The 17514-nt window shown below is 49.0% G+C and overlaps 1 protein-coding gene across 3 annotated transcripts in view; it reads left to right on the forward strand.

Moving 5' to 3' along the window:
* Positions 1–17514, forward strand: part of MYT1L (myelin transcription factor 1-like) — a 536085-nt gene that overhangs the window by 471547 nt on the left and 47024 nt on the right. For all 3 annotated transcript variants that reach the window (XM_011960959.1, XM_011960961.1, XM_011960960.1), the window contains exons 19-21: positions 2793–2855; positions 12656–12739; positions 14324–14545. In XM_011960959.1, coding sequence (XP_011816349.1) covers positions 2793–2855; positions 12656–12739; positions 14324–14545 — 369 coding nt within the window. The remainder of the gene's footprint in view (positions 1–2792; positions 2856–12655; positions 12740–14323; positions 14546–17514) is intronic.

Consider the following 17514-nt stretch of genomic DNA (forward strand, 5'->3'; position numbering starts at 1 on the left):
AAAGGACATTTTAAAAACCTTTTTACTGAAACCTAGTTTGATTTTAAAATAAAGGGCGTAACACTCATCTAATCCCACTGGTGTAGACTTCAGCACCACACCTGCTATTTGCAATTAATCTCAGAACACAGACACATTGGAGTTTGCAGTCTGCACTTGAGTAATGCTTAGTTAGTGGACTTTGGTGGAGCCCTCCATATGTATCATTAATCTCTTTACATAATCACATTTAATGATGGTCCAGTAATCTCAAAAAAAGCCCTAATTTAAAGACTAATTAATAAATTAAATAAAACAAAACCCACACAGTGTCCCCCCACCACCTTCAATGCTAGCAGTTGTGAGTTGTATTTATACTGAAATCTAATGTTTTCAAAGTAGTTCAGGTTCTCCCACAACCCCATCCCACCCCAGAAATGTAGCAAGAGCCATCAACTGTTTTATTCTACTCTCCCCAAATTGTATAAATCCAGTGTTCTTTAGCTTTTTAAGATATAAATTGGGAAAGTGTTATTAATAAGCTTTTTAAAAAGGCATATTCTCTCATAACAAGAAGGACATATAAACCAAGCGATAAAAATATTGGACAGGACATTAAGTTACCACAGTCACTAGTTAAAACACCTATTTTCTTATCAAACAATGGATTATACATTCATAAATGACATTTAAACACATAAAAACTACCACAAAAACTTTTATAGGTGGTAAAAATATGATTTTCACTGAATTATTTGGCTATAATATCTTACTTTAAATTTGAGAAGAGTCAACTTCCTTCTGCCCCAACAAAAAAGAACATCTCAAAAATGTTTAGCCATGTTAAAATGAATAAATTTTAAATAAACATGCACTATGTACTTGAATTAGAAAGTTTAAGAATCTTTTTCTTTTTCTTAAGCAAAAAGTAATGCCAAGTATATATTACTGTTTCTTGATACATTTTTAATACAGATACATGCACCAAGATTAGCTTCTCTTGGACAGAATGATTTTTGTTGCTTTCAAATATGCCTTCCTGTGTAAGCTTATGAGTTTGGAGTTTACCCACATAAGGTGTCATTTGAAAAACCAGCTAGTTAAATTCAGTCATTTAATTTATTTTTTAGACAATAATTACTTAGCAACTGACTGAATAGTCTTATGATCAAACTTTAAGTGTATGTAAACAGCTGTTATTTGAACAAAAATCAGGTCTAACAATTGGATTTGGAGTGTTGTTCATGATATGCAGAGAGACTGTTTGAAATACTTCATCACTGTTCTGCTTCAAACTCCTCTTTTAAAGACCCCAATTACCCTTAGTCTGAAGGGCAGTGATGGGAGCACACAGAAGAACCCTCCACTGCTTCTTCACTCAGTGACTCTCATTCTCCCGGGAGCAGGTCCTAAATTAGACTTTTCCTCTAATATGATATGGAAAACATCCATTTCTATACCCTGAGATCTAGAGTTCTGTTCCCTTTCTTAGGACTAAAGGAGAGTACTGAAAACCATTTACACATCCAAGTGTCAAAATATGACATTCATACACTTAAAATTCGGCCAGTTTCATGTATTTCCACTCTAATCCCTGCCGTTCTCCTCTGATCTTGAGAAAGCCCACCTTAAGTAAGCGCCTTGCTGTCCTGGTCTCAGCCCCAATATCCTATCCACAGTGACTTTCTGAGTGGAGAGCAAATTGAAATCTCTAGGAGCAGCAGACATGTATTAACTGTTTTTAAATTGTGATTCTTGATCTTGACAAAAATTCAGGTACTCACTGAGGCAGGAAGGGGCATGGAGTACGCTTTGATGGTTCCCACTGGGGTAATATTGCTCACTAAGTTGCTTTATCCTTGTCATTTTTGGAGAGTTACTAATGTAATAGAAATCAAGGGGAATTCTTTCTTAATTTTTACATTCATGGTGGGTGCAAATGCAACTGAAATAGCTCAAAGTGCAAATGTGTTTGCAGTGCTATCTTATTCTTGAGACAGCATAGTTAAGAAGTTATACGGAGGGCAATATAATTATAAAGCTCTTTTAAAAAAAGTCTCTGATTAGAGAAATGGCAAGACCTTAATTAAGAAACAGGATGGGGTCGCCTCGGTAGGCTTCAGTAGATGAGCATGTGTCCCCATGAACTGTTCAGAGCCTCTCCACTGACTGACCTGGTGGATCTGAACTGATTTATGTTCTACTCATATTGCTCAAGAGTAACAACTATTTTAAGGGCTATCAAACCTGCCTGAGTGCAGTGGTCATCAGAGAGATGGTCGGCCTGCATTTCCATGGTCCAGATACAGGTCACTACCCTCACTTCTCCCTGGGGCCACCCAGGCTGGCCGCAGCCCTGGTCAGTCCGTGGAAGGGGTGCCTTTGTAGTGCTGGGGTCTGAGTTCAGACTAAGACCATTCCCTCAGACCTCGGGGCACGTCTGTTCATGTGTGAGCCTTGCTTCACGTGTGGGCTGGTGCAATAACAAGCCCCGTGATTGCTGGCTCTCCTGAGCTTTAAGAATGAGGGGAGAAAAGGTGGGCTGTTAGGAGGGAAGACAGATTCTAGAATGAGCAGCCTGGGGACCAAAAGTGCGGCATCTGCTCCAGAGACTGTGGGGAGCTGAGCGGCCACGAAGCTCCCGGTGCTCTGGAAGGTGTGCGTGTGGCCGGGGTGACTTCCAGCTCCACTCAGCCTCTTTCAAGTAGGAGGTGAAGCAATAGAGTTAGTTTGCTTTTTGGATAAAAAATAGTTAATTTTTCAGGGAATTTTATTCCTTTCCATTTTAACACAATTTGCGTTTTTGATTGTAGGTGCCCCACACCTGGCTGTGACGGTTCTGGACATATCACTGGCAATTATGCTTCTCATCGGAGGTATGTAAAGATGCTACTCTTCTCTCCAAAATGTTCCTTCTCACTGAAATGGTGGGAATATCACTCACTTCAGGCTCCAGGCCTTGCAAAGTTTGACACCATGGGCAAAATTAGGGATCTAGAGACTCTTAGCACCATAAAGCAGTGACGTCCTCATTGGAGCTTCTCTTAGAAAGCAAACCTTCGTTTTCCAGGGCCACTGTCTCCTCTCAGGACATCCCACGTGCAGTGCAAGTAGCCCCACTGAGAAACATTCCTAGTCATCCAGCAGCACTTATTTCTAAATTGGAAGAGTAAAGGAAAAAGAACAGTATCTACTATAAAATCCCCGAGAAAAGCCATCAAGAGATACACATTCTAATACCACTGAGAGTTGGTCTCTTAAATATTAAGATTGGACCACAAAGATGTACAGTTATTCTAAGCAGGCTTCAGTAGAGCTAAGTGCTCAGAAGTACTTAATGTTACAAAGTCTAGGCACTGTCTCTCCCAAAGAGAGGGTAGTGTCCAAAATATAATATAGAGATTTGGTCATGTGAGATAACAACAATTCTATGCTACTTGACATTTAGTAACTACTGGATGACCATGGAATTGAGGACAGGCACTATTTAGCCGAGAATGGAAAGAAATTGTGGTACTATTCGAGAAAAAATTTACCACTTGTTAAAGATGGTACATCAGACCATTCCAGGAGGGGTGGGCAGGGCAAGAGGTCCAGGGGCCATGCAATGAGCTCCTGCAGTCAGAGACTGGACTCAACTCGAACCCCACTGAGGACAAGTAGGGAGCAGGTTGGGGTCAGTGGATGGAAAATTCCCCACAGGAAGCATCAAGGAGAAGGGATTTCTGGCCAATGGACTTGATGGGATCATTGCTGATGGCTGGCCAGGGTGATAGGATCTCCAGGTGCTCAGATGGATGGTGGGGAATTGTTCTTAAACTGATTTAGAAGGATTCTTGCTCGAACTGGATTCTACAAGGACAGAGAGGGAAGTCAAGGTCGGGTGCATTCTAGTAAAGGACCCAGAGGAGCTCAACTCAAGTTTTGGTCAAGAAGAAAACCTTTGTGAAAATATTGTCCACACAAAGGCAAATCCACTACATGCCACGAATGTTTTAAGTCACGTGTAGATGTACCAACAGCCAATGCCAAGGTAAGGACAAGAATGTTTCTGAAATAAGACCGATTTAAAGTGAAGTCTCCCCATATGGGAAACAATGCTGCATCTATCAAATAAATAAACTAAGTTGTAAGATATCTGCTCCCCTTCATCTCTCTAAATTTTAGATTATAAAGTAGGCAGTCCAGAAGCAGGTGAGGCCTCCTGCTTTTAACATACTGCTTGCAAGAAAAAAGAAAGAAAGAGAGAAAAGGCAGGAAAGGCAGGAAGGCAGGGAGAGGGGGAAGGGGAGGGGGAGAGAAGGGAAGGGAAGGGGAGGGGGAGAGAAGGGAAGGGAAGGGAAGGGAAGGCAGGGAGAGAGGGAGAGAAAGGAAGCTAGAGAGTCAAAGAGAGTGTCAGCCGTGGATAATGGCCCCCCCGCCCCCCTGGGCAAGGTTGTCTGCACAGAGTCGCTGAGTGAAACCCACCGTCTGTCCCTGAGTGACCAGATCCCGGTGGTCAGAGGAAGGGACCCTCACCTGACTTGGCTGGCATTTTGGATTAAACAGAACTCACGGGATGATTGTTTTGTCATTAAAATCTCACTGAAAGTAATTTGTTCCTGTGCTCACATCCCCGTCATTTGAGAGCTATGTTTAAACAGCACGTGTCTACGAAAAGCACAAACTGTGAATGCCACCAAGGAAAAATGAAGTATACAACTTGGGGGAGGATTCTTCAGACTCAGTGCCAATGTCTCACGCTCTTGACCCAGATTCCTCAGCCTCTGCAGTGCTGGCATGTGGGGGCAGATGGCTGTTTGCCATGGGGGCCGTCCTCCACACCACAGGACCTGTGCAGCATCCCTGGGCCTCACCCACCAGATGCCAGGAGCATCCACCCATTCATGACAACCAAAGATGCCTGCAGTCACTGCTGAATGTCCCCTGAGGGGACCACTGCCACAGACCAGGGGCAGCAGAGGCTTCTTACATTGATGCGACTTCACCAGGCAGCACAGAAACAGCCACCACGTTTGGTAGAACAAGAGTGAGTCACGCCATCCAGCAAGACTGCCAGAATTAAATCACTGGTTTAGATTAAATAAAAATTTGTAAAACTCCAATTAAATATACAAAGACAAGAACATTCCATGCAGGTCTTTATTTCGTCTTAGAAAAGCGATGTCTCGGTCCTATCACATGGCCAGAGCTTCTGGCGTGGCATAATGTCAGCACCCCGTAAGGTGAACACTTCCTGGTCACTTTATGTCCAAATGTCTGTTTTTCTACTCATTTTTTTTTGGTGGGGGTTATCATCATGTAAATTTAGTCATCGTGTTGTTTAAACATTTTATTCATTTTACATATATCTTAGACTGCTAAGTATTAATATAGCACAAACCCATGATTAAAATCTAATCTAAGCTCAAATTTAAGCTACCATCTATGCCTAGAGTAAATAATCCCAGGATAAGTCAATGGAGTTGGAAAGTAAGTGTGATTTGTGTTGGGCAAATCTGAGACCTAGACAGGACCCTCTTGGGGTTTTAGCGTATTGAAGGTGAAACACCTTGTGACATTACTTGTTCTAGTAACAGCTTCCCTAGCATAGACGTCTAAACGGGGCTGAGCACGTTGCTCAGAAGAAAAGTCCCCGCTAAAGAAAGATGGAGGCCCCAGCGAAGTAAGTGCAGTTCTGTGTATATTGGCTGCTGAAGACAGACAGAAGCCAACAAGGAAACTCTCCCAGGTCTCTTGGCTCTTGGTGGCCGGAAATGCAAGTAGAAGGAACTTCTTTTCATGTTAATCTTCTATTGCCTATTTCCCAGGAACAGGAAGACAATGTTACGTATAGGCAAACTTCACTTAGATGATGATTCACTGGCCTTCTTTTTCCCTCAATTGTGCCATAATTCAAGGTAGTTGTGTGAGTTCAAGGCATCCTCCTCCCGCGCTGTGGGCTGTTGTGAGAGGGAAAGTCACCAAACAATGATCCTGAACGTGTTCAGAGCACAGATCTGCCTCGCGCATCTGTGGTGTCTGGAATTCTCCCTCCTGCTCCCAGGACAAAAGCACACGCTCCAATTCTGTCTGCAGTTGCAGAGTATTCCCAGCTCCCTTCTGAGAGAAAAGTGAGGCCAAGCCCTGGCCTTCTCCTGGGCCCGTTCTGGGAACTTAGGCAAGGAGCTGTCCTCCACCATCTCCACGGATGCGCTGAGAATTAGCAATTGCATTAACATTTGAATTTGAGGAAACTGAGGGGCCAGGAGATACAGTAGCAGAGCTGCACTGGAGCCCAGGTCATCTGACTCCAAGTCCCACCTCCTGGCAGCCCCGCGGGCCTAGGCTGGCCCTGGAGGAAGTGTGTGTGCCTAAACCACCTGGAGAAGGTGGGGTTGTACCTGCCTCTTAGCGGTGGTATGTTCTGGCCTCCACATAGCATCCGAAATGTCCCTAAGTCCACTTCAACAAATGTTGATTGACTGTGATGTTCTATCAAACAATCCTCTCTCCGCTGCTTTGCCGACTCTCTGTCCTCAGGGAACAGAGGCCCTGTGGACCATATGCCTGCAGAGTCTTCCACGTCATTCACAGTCATCCACGGGGCTCCTCTTCATACTCTTGTTTTCAGACTAACAGACTGTTTCGCAAGTGTGTCCTCAAAATCCTGTTTTCCAGACACCTTTGCTCTTTTCTCCGACCACCGCCCACAGGCCCTCTCCTTCACCTGTAGTCTCCGGGTCCCGCCAGACAGGCCTGCCCAGGGGTGCTCCTCATTCTCTCTGTCCAGCCGCCTCACATGCCTTTTTCATAGGATCAGGCAAGCAGCAAGAGCTCCAAAGGCCCTGAAGTTGTTCCAACGCAGAAGTCAAGTCCACATTTTCCACAAATGATGATGCTCCAGGAATCTGACTCCCACTAGAACACCCTGTGGCTTCTACGGTTTCCGAATGGCATCTAATCACAAAAGAACATTTACTGGGCACCTGCTACATACCAGAAATTACAGTGAGCATTTTACATATATCATCTCACCATCCTATTAGATTATTGGTATCCTGACTGCAAATGAAGGTGCGTGGGCACGGGGATGCTCGGCTGCCCGTCCTGTCAGCGCCTGCACTCACCTGGAGCACTTCCACTCTGGTCTTTTACAATAATGCACAAAATTGAAGCCTCCAGCGTGGCAGTCACATGGCCGGACAGTGTCTGCCTATGCCACCCCAGTGTGCTGTGGGGACTTTAAACAGGGACCCCAAAGGCCTTACCTGCTGTGAAATGAAGACATCACCAGGTCCTGAGGAAGACAGTGAAGAAACAGGCTTGATGTCATGCAGAAGAGCCAGGAGCAAGTCTACGTTGAAGGGTCTCAAGTCCTGCTGCCAAAATCCAGAGAGGCGGCTCCTCACCAGGGAGCCTCGGGAACCTTGTAAGGCGGTGCTGGTGCAACCCTATCAGGATCTGCTCTCACACAGGTGCAAAGCTGTTTAAGTTTAAGTCGGAGGGTCAGGAGGGTCACAGGATCCACTCTCATCCCGGGCACAGAGCTGTTTCACCAGAGGGTCAGTGAAGTCTGTGCTGTGCCCCCGGGCTCCGGGCCAGACAGCCACTCTAGCACCACTTTGGCCTGGAGGCCACGAGGCACACTGCCCTTGACCACATGTCTCCCGGGATCCCAAATCCTCCAGTTTCTCATAATCCTGCACTCACCTGTTGTTGGCCGTTGCTCGCTGGAGCTGTCTGTGTGCTCTGTCCGTGTGCTTACCCCCAGCCTTTCCCTCCCCCAGAGAACACAGGGCTCTGAAGTGTTTATAGCATTTCCAACATTTACAAAGTTCCAGATAAAGATGTGGACATATCATGAGCCCCTGTGAATTGTGGAAAACAGTTTCTGTCTAGGAAATTGTTAATCGTTTAAACGTAATCCCAAATGTCAGTGTGGAATTCCAGAAACCTAGTAAATTAGTAAATATCTATTTGAGTATGTAATCTGTCCCCGAGGCAAAGGAACGGCAATAACTAAGGAGTTCCTAGCCTCGAGGTACAGGTAATTACGAGGAAAGACATAAAAGCTAACCAGCCTGGCACACTCCAGCACATTCCTGCACATTTAAGGGAAACCAAGATGGGCTCCAAGAGGATGCACACTCAGGGCAGTGGCCTTGAGGCCTCCAGGCCGGGATGGCACTAGGGTGGAAATCCGACCTGAAAGATACTTTTCAAATAGGTATGTACTTATCAAAGCCTAAAGGTAATGAATAAGTCATGACTTAATTCTGACGAGGCAGGGTGAGTCGGAGCCCAGGACAGGGGAGGTGAGGCTGAGCCACGGCGTGATGGATGGGGAGGGTCTCTAGGAGGTCGAGCAAAAAAGGATATTCCAAGCAAGGGAACAGCATTAGAGAACGTCTTACAACACCAACATTAATGCACATTTGACAGTGAATAATTCAGTTTGGCAACAGTTTCAGGTCTAAGCCTATGGGAGCAGCTACAAATGGAGCTTGCTTTAGGAGTCCAGTTGAATTCAGTATGAGGGGGTTAAACTTTATTTGCTGGAAAATGGATATTCACCCAAGTGCAGGCTTAGCTTTTAGCCTAGAGAGCAGGCTGCTGAGAGACGAGAGGTACCAAGAGCACACTTGGGCGGTGACGTGACAGCTGGGAGAAGAGCTGGTGCAGGTGAGGAGAGCAGCAATGGGGCCGTGGCCAGCAGGGTCAGGAGTGGGAGGGGCCCCTGGGGAAGAAGGCAGGCACTAAAGAGGGAGGGCCTGGGATGCAGCAAGCACCCAGGGGACATCATCGTCTGACATGAAGAAGTCCACCAGGAGGAGTGGGCCTTAGATTCTGTCTAAACACATTAACTTTGAGATTCTTCTGATATGTTCAGGTAAGCAAAGGAGGAAGGATGAGAGGAGAAAAACAGCTTTCAGGGTCATCAGCAGATGAGCTGTTCCAACTCATGCACGAAAAGAAAACGACACTTTCAAAAATGGAAGATGGTGGCTGGGCGCAGTGGTAGCTCACGCCTGTAATCCCAGCACTGTGGAAGTTTGAGGCAGGCAGATCGCTTGAGGCCAGGAGTTCGAGATCAGCCAACATAACAAAACCTCATCTCTACTAAAAATACAAAATTTATCCAGGTGTAGTAGTGCAAGTCTGTAATCCCAGCTACTCAGGAGGCCGAGGCAGGAGAATCATTTGAACCTGGGAGGCGGAGGCTTCAGTGAGAGGAGATCATGCCCCTGCACCACTCCAGCCTGGGCAACAGAGCAAGAGACACTGTCTCAAAAAAAAAAAAAGGAAGATGGATCCCAATCCTAAGAAATGAACTCTGGATGTGAGCCCTGAGCAGAACATGGAGCCGCAGCTCTGACGCCCAGGAAAGGAGTGACTGCTCCACTCCCTCCAGGGCTCGGGAAGGGCTCGCAAATGAATCCCTATGTTTCTAAAATTTGGAAGGAGAAGATGAGGGGAGTGACGTTTTGTGAGGTTCAAATCTGGGCCCTAAAGAAGGGATCACAAGTGCAGACAGGTGAAAGTCAGGATCTAAAATCACAGAGCTGCTTCTCTGTGCCAAGCATTGTATGTATCATGTTATCATTTCCAGTTTTCACAGCCGATGACGCAGGTATTTCTGCCCCAAAATACAGACAAGGAAGCTGAAGCACAGACACTCAGGCTACGTCTGCACAGCCCATACATAGCATCGCCTCTTCCTTCTCTCCCTCAGCGCAACGCCTGGAAGAAGTGGCCGCTCAGATCCTTCTCATAAATAGTCATTCTGTAGAGAATCTCCACTCTGGGGTCCGTAGCAAGTACTGACTTTCCATCGTATGTTGTAAGCTGATAAGGGGCGTTTTAAATACTGAACAAGTTCTAATTCCGTTGCTCCTAGAGTTCTAGTGCTTAGTGGGTGGGTGGGGAAACGTTCCCTTGTTTTCATCACGCATGAAAAGTAGCAAGAAGTAAGCAGTATAAAGGTTCCAGCCATGCATTAAGATGCTACAGTGAGAACAGGGGTCCGCTGGGGGCCCTGGACTCCTGTGGGCGTTCAGTGCTGAAGGGGAAGCTCGGTCCTGCTGTCCTAGGGATGGAACAGAGGCCCTGGGCTATGGTGCATGGAAGAGGACCCTGTGGGGCACAGGCACTGAGCTACCCATCAAGTGAGTGGGGGCAGGTAAAGACCACGCCTCTCCATGTGCAGGCTTCTCACAGGTGCCCTCGGCCAGCGCCCCGGAAAGAGACCACAGGGCCTCTTCTCACCAACAGACATGGCTTTCAGATACGGGCTTCTGAGCCCCAGAGCTGGCGTTCTAGGAGTCTAGAGCAGCCCCTGTGCCAAGACCAAGGCTTCCTGGAGGCCACCGCATTGTCAGAGCCAAATCTTGTTGTTTATGAGAATTTGTTCTGTTTGGTTTAGTTTTGCCCCCAGCCCAGGCCTCCGTGGTGGCCAAGAGCTGTCCCTGGCTCTCAAGTCTGCAGGGAGTGGCTCAGGGACAGGGCAGCGGGCAGGGCCTAAGGGAGCCCGGCCTCTGTGGTGGGGTCAGGGACTGGGCTTCCCCCACAGGAATCCTACATCTGGGGAGATGGGATCCTGGGTAGGACTCCATAATTCTCCCTGAGTAAGACACTTTAATTGTCCCTGGGTAGAATACCGTAATTCTCCCCTTCGTTCTTCTTTTCTTCATTCATGCATTGATTCACCCGCTCTGTGCAAGACTTTGGGCTAGGAATTGGGAAACCGCGGATAAACACTTGCATGGCTTATACTCCTAGGAATCGCCTCTCAGAGGAGCCTGTAGAGGAGAGAACCGTGTGAGCCTGCAGCGGCCACACTGTGAAGACAGCCAGGCCCAGGCCTCTTACAGGATGCAGAGGCCACGCAGCTGGGAACGTGCCACAGATAAGGCAGGGACGTCGGTCAGTCCGAAGGATGGAGGCAAGGGTTGCAGGGAGAGCCCAGCAAGGACGGCGGGGCCTGTGGCAGGAGAGGGGCCTACATGGCTGCAGGGCCAGGCCTCGAGGAGCCAATGAGCCATGTGGAGGAACTTGGGTCCCCCTGAGGAAGTGAAAAGCCTTGGATGATGCTAAAGGCTGGCCTGGAGGTGATCCCAGCCAGGGGGCCTACACTAGCACTGCTGGAAGCGGAAGCACCTGGAAGTAGAAGCCCCTGGAAGCGGAAGCCCCTGGAAGCAGAAGCCCCTAGAAGCGGAAGCTGGACAGATGAGGAGAGGCCTTGGGTGTGACATCAACGCAACCTGAGGGAAGCAAAACCCAGCAAGGACACGCTCAGTCTGCTGGCCTGGGGCTTTGGGTTGGTGACGTGGACGATGAGTCTAATTGTGGGGCATCCGAGCAGCTGTGCAGCGTCAGGGGGTTGCAGGGGTGGACCTGAAGTCAACCCACGCTGGCCTCAGAGCCCCAGCGACCTGCAGGCAAGTCAGGAGCCAGAGGCTGGGGCGGGGGCGGAGGAGGCCGCGGTAGGAACAGGGAAAGGTCGGAGAAGCACAGACGGGCCCCTCTCTTCAGATTCTCCCTGTAGGAAGGCGGGGAGAAGAAAGGCCCCGGCAGGCAGCGAGCTCAAGTGCCCTCGCCTCTTCCTTCCTCTTCCTGTGAGGAGCGAGACAGAGGAAGGAGCAGAGGGATTCCCCACTGGCTCCAGGAGGTGGGGCAGCAGGGGCCTGGAGTGAAGGTGCTCTGTGGGGCCTGACAACCTCTTTCCTGCCCAGACCCAAACCCGGAACCCTCCCCCACGCCTGTGCTGAGGGGCTGCCCCCACCTGAAGAGGGAGGAGGATGGCCAAGGCCTGGGAGGCGGGATGGAGCCTGTCTTTAGGGGAGTGAGCACTTCCTCCTGGGAATCTGCATGTTTCCAAGAATCAGAACTGACCAGGAAAACCATCCCTGAGCTCAAGAAAGCCAGGGAGAGCAGTGGCCTCCCACCTGGACCCACCCATATGCCAGCACCAGGGCTGCCATTTCCACAGGACCCAATGGCATGGCAGGAGATTACCCAATTTCTGGTTCTTCAATTCTTTTCCCAAACTCCCACTTACTTATTATTATTGCATGTGGTGTATGTGTGTGTATTTTTCTGTTCCAGCTGAAAAAATTCCCTTTACAAGCATGTCCAAAGCTTCTGTACCCGAGGCTGAAAATTAAATAAAATAAGCGTGACCAGCTCCTCCTCTCCCATCTGCAGGCACAACCCGAAGCCTGGAATAAGTCACTAGCCCATCACTGTCTCCCAAGACACGAACCTGAGATGGAAGTGCTTGGGAAGCTGCTGTGAAAGACAGAGTCCCCAAGAATGAGGCTGGGAGGCTGTTTTCTTCAGTCATGTTCACCCCTGACATGCACACGTCCATGTGCACTCGCTCGCTCTCTGTCAACAAAACCTCCCCCAGCATCTTTCCTGGTGACTCCTGACTGCTTCTGCCCTCTCCCAGTGAACCAGTTTCCCTCCCATTCACAGCATCCTAGCCCACCCCAGTCTCCCAGCTTTCTTGAAAGGGGACTGACGGTGCCTAAAGCCTTGGAGAGGACACAGGGAAAGAACTCTCCTCCTGAATCTTGACTGTGTCCCCAGAAGCACAGGTTTCCGGAGAGAATCGAGTCACAGCCTCATCCATTAAGAAAGCTTGCTGGAATCAATGGTGCGGGGTGGTTTCTGAAACGTGTTTCTTATTTAGCCTTTCAGGTTGCCCGAGAGCAAAGAAAAGCGGTATCAGGATAGCACAGAGCAAAGAAGATAAGGAAGATCAAGAGCCCATCAGGTACGAGCACCAGTGGGGCTGAGAACCATAGCAGGGCTGCCGTGTGGGGATGAGTCATTCAAGCAAAGCACATCCGCTGATTGGCTGAAAAGTTACAGGGGCTGTCCAGCAGTAAGCTGATATCTATCAATCTGAGGTTCCAGGTAACCCAAATCCCCCTCAAAAAAACCTTCCTTCGGCCGGGCGCGGTGGCTCAAGCCTGTAATCCCAGCACTTTGGGAGGCCGAGACGGGCGGATCACGAGGTCAGAGATTGAGACCATCCTGGCTAACCCGGTGAAACCCCGTCTCTACTAAAAAATACAAAAAACTAGCTGGGTGAGGTGGTGGGCGCCTGTAGTCCCAGCTACTCGGGAGGCTGAGGCAGGAGAATGGCGTGAACCCGGGAGGCAGAGCTTGCAGTGAGCTGAGATCCAGCCACTGCACTACAGCCTGGGCGACAGAGCGAGACTCCGTCTCAAAATAAAAAACCTTCCCTCTCCGCTTGGTGGGGAAAGCAGCTGAATTATTGGGAATGGCAGATTGGTGAACGCTCCTGAAAGTACTAAATACAACACCACAAGTGAATGCTTCACTGGTATTCTGGATTGTAAAGATAGTTTAGTTATACCTGCCTTGCTCTAAAGCAGGGCTTGGGGCCACAGCGGACACTGGGCTCGGGGCCTGTGACGACCGACGGGCTGCCCAAGGGGGTGTTTGTCCCCATCCCACGTCAGCCATGCCTGGGCCCCAGAAACCCACACAGTAAACCTCGCTCCACATCTTCAGAAAAAAATTTAAATAAAACAGAATCAAAATAAATTAAAGCGTACATTATTCAAATAAATTAAGATTTGTCAAAATAAATAGGTAATGCAAATTCTGGGGAATGCGAACTTTTCTATTAATAAAAACAATGCAGGCAAACTCACCACTCGGGACACATGAGGAGCGCTTAGGCCAGGCCCTGCCTCCTTCAGGCGCCTCTGCTGCCCTGGTGTGTGTCTTGGTCCTGCCATTCACAAGTTCCCAGGGATACACCTGCCCTGTGTCCATGTGCCAGCCTGACTCCAGGAGACTTCCTGAGACGTCTCTACAGCTTAGTACCTTCTCTAGCTGGAAGGGCATTCTAAGTCCTCTAGAAGACACAGCCAGACAAACGTCTTCTAGCCCTTGAGAAAAGCACGAAGCAGCCTCTTTAAAAATAATGCCATGACATCTTATTGACTTTGCATTTTCTCCACCCGAAAAGCCATGGTTCCGTCCCAAAATGGTGTCTTTCAAATACACGCTTGTATAGCTGCAAGCGGCTGCGTGGTCTTTTGTGTGCTGAAGCCATCAGTCCCCACAAGGCACATACACTTTGTTCCAGAAACTCCTTCCACCCGCAATGGGCCAGGCCTTCTGCGCAGGTGAAATAGTTCAGTCTTCCACTAGATGGCGTCTTTTCGTGACTTTTCTTTCTCTTTTTTTCTTTTCCTTTTGCCCAGCCAGGAGGGCATGGTCGTTCTCTCCTTCCTCATGCCGGGTTGTCCTGACTTTGTTACAGAGAGCACCAGCCGATGGTGGCCAGGCAATAAAGCGTGTCCCCTCTGCCTGCCTGCAGGTGTCCGGTCCCCGGGTGCGACGGCCAGGGTCACATCACCGGGAAGTACGCGTCCCATCGCAGCGCCTCCGGGTGCCCCTTGGCGGCCAAGAGGCAGAAAGACGGGTACTTGAATGGCTCCCAGTTCTCCTGGAAGTCGGTCAAGACAGAAGGGATGTCCTGCCCCACGCCAGGCTGCGACGGCTCAGGCCACGTGAGCGGCAGCTTCCTCACACACCGGAGGTGAGTGGCTGCGTCTGCGGGCCCCTAGCTGGGATGGTGCCGCCGAGAGCCAACTGGCATGGCTGGTTACGACGGCAGCAGGTGCCAGCTTCTCCCGTCACCGGTGTTTAGAAAGAAAAGGCTGAAAACTATCGTATCAACCTAACGAAATTCAAAGGTTTGGGGACAGCGTTGAAACACCTTAAACTTACATCAGGGAGCACAGCCTCCTTCAGCCCTATCTATAGATGAACATGGCAGTTTTCCATTTTTAAAACTAGAATCCACAGTAAGATACAGACTTTCATTTTAGACATGCACATGAATATCTTAAGATTTAGTTACTTATTTCACCTGAAATTCACAGGCAGGCCTCACTGGGGGAAAGAGGATGGCATTTGGCATGGTGGCTCCTGGTGAATGCCTGCGCCAAAGATGCATGAGAAAATTCCCAAAAGAGCCAGTCAACCTCATTCATTCTTATTTGCTTCATTTAAAAAGAAATACATGCAGTTAGATTATCTTAGGAGAGGCTCGTTCTGTGCAGTCAGATGGTGCAGTCGATCCTTCTGTGAGGAGTGAAGACCCGGGGTGGGACCTGTCTCCAAGGCTGACGGCTCCCATTGCGCTCGGCGCCCCTCAGCTTCCTCGAGGAGGCGGAGGGGAAGATACAAACATCACACGAACGACGTGAAGGTCATGCCCTTTGGGGATATTTGCAGTGGTTTCCCTTCTGCTGCCCTACATGCCACTTTCTACGAAAATCACACCTGCGCCTCAAATCCATCTCAAACACAGAGTGAACAACCGTGGGTATGCAGATTACAGGAATAATGGCACGTTCAGTAATAGGTGACTCTGATCCTTAAAGAAATGTTAAGGAAGATTTTTTTTAATTATTAAAGACATTCTTGCTCAAGTAGAAAATTCAAACAATATAAATTGGTTTAAAGAGAAAAATTGGCCGGGCATAGTGGCTCATGTCTGTAATCCCAGCACTTGGAGAGGCTGAGGCAGGCAGATCACCTGAGGTCAGGAGTTTGAGACAGCCTGGCCGGCATAGTGAAACCATGTCTCTACTAAAAATACAAAAATTAACTGGGCATGGTGGCTGGCACCTGTAATCCCAGCTACTCAGGAGACTGAGGCAGGAGAATCACTTGAACCTGGGAGGTGGAGGTTGCAGTGAGGCAAAATTGCACCCCTGCACTCCAGCCTGGGCGACAGAGCAAGACTCTGTCTCATACAAAAAAAAAAAAAATTGAGAGAGAGAGAGAGAAAGTGAATGTCCTTTCCCGGACCTAATCTCTCAACTCCCTTCTCAAAGGCAGGCAGTTCCTGTCTTCTCTGGAACTGAAAAGCACCCCTATTTATACACATGGATCTCAGTGTCTCCCAGAACCCTGCATGAGGACAGGGGCCTCAGCTGCTCACCAGGACCACCCAGGGCCCAGCAGGCGGGGCGTTCCTCATTAGGTGCACAGAACCCCAGGGTGTCACAGAGCCACCTCACCCTCCCCAGTGAGCCTGCTGCCATGTGTGCCACCCGGTGTCCTGTCCAGGTTTGATTGTTACAAAGAACTCCACGTGAACGTCCTTCCACACACAACTCCATGTCCTTGTGCAAGCAGATCTTCAGGATATATTCCTGGAAACAAGAATGCTAGCTTTAAAATTTTGACAGATTGTGCCAAAATGCCTTCCAAAAAAGTGTCTACTTTCCCAAATCTTTCACCATTAATAAAATGTTTAAAAATTTTGTAAAAATCCTGCCCATTTGACCTATGAGTAAGGGCTTGTATGTTTTGCTAGCCTGACACAAACAAAAACCGTTCCATCCTCTCACGTGAGCATTTCTGCACTCCAGGGATGGCACGATTCAGAGCTGCCTCTGCGGAGCCTGGTGCTTTAGCTTTCCTCCCGCTGAGACTTTGCCCATTTGATTTAAGCAGCAAATACCAGGTGCCAGATAAGTGCTGTTCCCTCCCACTCACCAGCCTCTGGTTGCATTGCATGTTAGGGTCAGAGGATGGCCCTCCAACAAGAACTCTGTCCTGCCGCTTGTTCCATGGGGGAGGGCTTAGAGCTCAGGAGCCACTGAAGTGGGAAGCAGGACCCCGCCCCAGGTCACCCCTTCCCAAATGCCAGGCGTGAATTTCTGCAGCTAGAACCTCACCCACACACCTGTCTACTCTTGTCAGCCTCACCTCAATTTCCACACTTCCCTGTTTGTTTTCTCCAAAGGGAGCCTCTTCCCCAGGGTCCCGGGCACAGAGTGGAGAGCATGTTGAGATGCATGCACTGGTCTCGACAAGCTGATGGAATCTTGGGGGCACAGGCTGATGGAATATTGGGGTGCAGGCTGATGGAATATTGAGTGCAGGCTGATGGAACGTTGGAGTGCAGGCTAATGGAATCTTGGGGCACAGGCTGATGGAATGTTGGGATGCAGGCTAGTAGAATTTGGGGGCACAGGCTGATAGAATGTTGGGGTGCAGGCTGGTGGAATCTTAGGGGCAGGTTGATGGAATCTTGGGGTTCAGGCTGATTGAATCTTGAGGCACAGGCTGATGGAATCTTGGTGGCAAGTTGATGGAATCTTGGGGTGCAGGCTGGTGGAATTTGGGGACACAAGCTGATGGAATCTTGGGGTACAGGCTGATGGAATCTTGGGGCCCAGGCCACATTAGTGAGTAAAATCACAGCTTACAGGCTCATGTTACTCAGAGAATTTGCAGTGCTAGAAGCTCCCATCTCTGGAAAGCTGTATGCCTCTCACTTCACTCCCACCTGGTTGCCACCCACCCTTGCCCAGGGCTCAGCAGCCTCCTCTTTCAGGATCCCAGGTCCCTGGAGGGCCCACAGAAGTCCCGGCATGATAGAAATGACTCCAGCTGCCCATGCTGCACATACCCTGCAGGGCCCCAGCTTGATGGGAGAGGCCACAGGCTCCAGGCCCGGGTATCAGTATTCACACAGGCTGCAGGCCC

This window comes from Colobus angolensis, unplaced genomic scaffold (genome assembly GCF_000951035.1).
Source record: "Colobus angolensis palliatus isolate OR3802 unplaced genomic scaffold, Cang.pa_1.0 Scaffold53, whole genome shotgun sequence".
Taxonomy (NCBI): domain Eukaryota; kingdom Metazoa; phylum Chordata; class Mammalia; order Primates; family Cercopithecidae; genus Colobus; species Colobus angolensis.